A 2,751-nucleotide genomic window follows, 5' to 3' on the forward strand; every position below is an offset into this window, starting at 1 on the left:
GGCTCTGAGGCCAAGGACATCAGTGGTTGGCAGACGTACCAGATCATGTACTTTCTGGACATCTTGTCTCGTAACTCCCCACTGCCTGATGGGTGCATGCAGAAGCTGGCTGCCACTTACCCCCAACTGGCCAAGTCACAGAATGCTGAGGTCACTACCGGTTATCTAGTTTTTGTCTCTCTTAAATTTGGGGGTCACGGGTTTATGCTTGATTGCATATGAGGAGTCCACTGGAAATGCGGGAATAGTCACAAACTGAAAATCGTGAAGGTATCAATTTTGAACTCATTATTATTGTTGTTAGATTACCCATTCAACAAACATAACAATAAGCCACCAATCAAACAAATATGAAGGTATGAGTCCACAAGCTTTTAAAATTGACACCCTCACCATTTCCTGCTTGTGACTCTGCCCATTTTTCCCATGGTCTCCCATAATTATGTGTCATGGCGAGGTGGAATCGGGTGCTCATCAGTTTTTTGGCATATGGAGATATTTTGTATGATCATAAAGCCCAATCATTTGTCCCTCTTTTGATAAAAAAATACCTTTCTTTCTTAAATTAACGTCAAGATATTTTCTAGTGAAGGAGGTGAGGGTCGCCTGGTGTGAGAGGTAAAATAAGCGAGAAAATGGTTCTCCGAAGTTTGGTTGCTTCCAAAGCTTCAAGAGTGTCCTTGGAAACTGTAAATTTACATTTTGTTGTGTGCCTTTAATCAATATTTTTCAGTAAACTCCAGGATGGTATGTCGTGTCAAATAGACATGACAGGTGTTGAGCCCAAATCAAATAGATCAATAAGATTTGCCCAACAGGTGGAAAAATGTCGGGGTTTTTTCAGTTTCATTATTTCGAAGAGTGCCTGATTTCACCACAATTCCACAAATAGGATTGTAAATGTTTGACAGCGTCAACAACACAACTTGATAATTATTTTTTTTAAAACAGCTTTTATAAAGCATGCACTAATCCTCGCTCAACAGCTATCTCTGTGCGCTCAGGTAATTTAGATCATTTATGAGGTTAGATGCCCTCCCTCGACCCCACCTGTCAGTGCTGACACAGCTACCACTGATGCAGTGTCCTCTCAGAAAGACAAAGGTGCAAGATAAAATGGATGTGTGTTGGAGAAGAGCCTAACAATTGTAGCACAGATGCTGGTAGAGTTTCTGCATTAGCAATGTAACATGGATATATCAGATTTAGATTTGCACGGACATGATTTATTGGTTCAGTTTTGTTTCTGCTTCTATTCATGAAAATGTCACTTTGAAAGAGGAGCTCTAATTTTGACCTTTTCATGAAAGATATGTGAGGCATCATGGTGAAATCAGGCCCTCGTCAATATAATGAAATCGAAGAAACTGGCATTTTTCTGTCCGTTTGACAATTTTTATCGAATTTTGGTTTTTTTACTCTTTAAGTTCCATTTAAAAACGCATTTCTGTGTGGATTTTACTGAAAACTGTTGATTTAAGGCACAAAAGTGTAAATTTGCAGTTTCTAAGGACTCTCAGACTTTGGAAGTCACCAAACTTTGGCAGCCATTTTCTCCCTAATTTTACCTCTGAAACCAGGCGACCTCCCTCCTCCTTCAATCACAAATATGTTGACTTCTATTCATTATACATGAGTATTTTTTTTTCTTAAAAGCAAGACAAATGAACAAGCTTTAAAATGATACCAATAACTCCACAAGTCCAAAAATTGACAAGCGCCTGATTCCACACCGCATCGTGACACATATGGATTAGGATCCAAGTTTAGCCCCAATATTTATATTTTTCCTGAAATTTATGTTTTTGTCTGCTCAAAGTTCTGACAGGAAACCTTGTAATCAGAGTTAGGAATACCCATATTTTGTGTTGCAGGAGTAGAGCTAATCACAACTTAACCCAATCCCATTTAGACTCCACAAACGGTATTTTAAGCTTCACTTGTCTGGATTCTTGTTTAAGCCGTAATGTATGCATAAATTGTCTTTTGAAGTAGCAGGAGATTTATTAATGACCAACATATTCATAACTTGCAGATCACCCTCAGATGGTGTGAGATTGTCATCAAGAACGACGCTAGTGAACATTTTGACAATGTCCGCAACTTCCTCAAGAGTCAGGGTATGTGCTTCATAGTTGTTCTCTTCTGTTTACCCTGTGTGATTAATTCTTGTTACTAAAACTAAACTAAAACTCAAATGATTTATAGTTATTTAGATCTGAGAGGTCTGATCTCTGATTTAATAATGTCTCTCTCTGTGATAGGAACGAGCCAATTTTTCAGAGACCAGGAAAACTTCCTGAACAAGTCATCTTTAAAAAAAAAATTTTAATGACCGTTTACGGAGTTCAGACAGGGTTGTTTGCATCATTTAAATTCAGGTGTTGATCAGTTGTTGTATGCAATGGTGCAGAGACCTGTGTAAGCAACAGAACTGCTGCAACTTAACAGCGCTGGATTGTGGACTTTTTGGTTGGCGGGAAAATACCATACCTGTTGAGCTGCTTAGCCCCCTAAATCAGAAGAACATCCTTGCATGCTATAGAATTATAAAGAAACTAGATACATGGTTAGAGAATAGCACATTTCTTTTTGTTTTCTCTCTCTATATATGAACTTTCATTCATGCCCGCATTTCTAACTCTGAAGCACACACTCATCCACTCAAAAATAACCTGGCCCTTTTCCCTGTCTGCCTGTCTGTCTGTCTGTCTGTCTGTCTGTCTGTCTGTCTGTCTGTCTGTCTGTCTG

At 38.8% G+C, this 2,751-nt stretch overlaps 1 protein-coding gene across 1 annotated transcript in view; it reads left to right on the forward strand.

The window, feature by feature from the left end:
• The window catches only part of LOC101853355 (aminopeptidase B), a gene marked incomplete at its 5' end in the record, with an annotated part of 21,717 nt that overhangs the window by 13,522 nt on the left and 5,444 nt on the right, over nt 1-2,751 (forward strand). Inside the window, 2 exon segments of the mRNA XM_035972872.1 lie at nt 1-150; nt 2,036-2,120. Coding sequence (XP_035828765.1) covers nt 1-150; nt 2,036-2,120 — 235 coding nt within the window.

The sequence above is a fragment of the Aplysia californica genome, unplaced genomic scaffold (genome assembly GCF_000002075.1).
Source record: "Aplysia californica isolate F4 #8 unplaced genomic scaffold, AplCal3.0 scaffold00883, whole genome shotgun sequence".
NCBI classification, from domain to species: Eukaryota; Metazoa; Mollusca; class Gastropoda; order Aplysiida; family Aplysiidae; genus Aplysia; species Aplysia californica.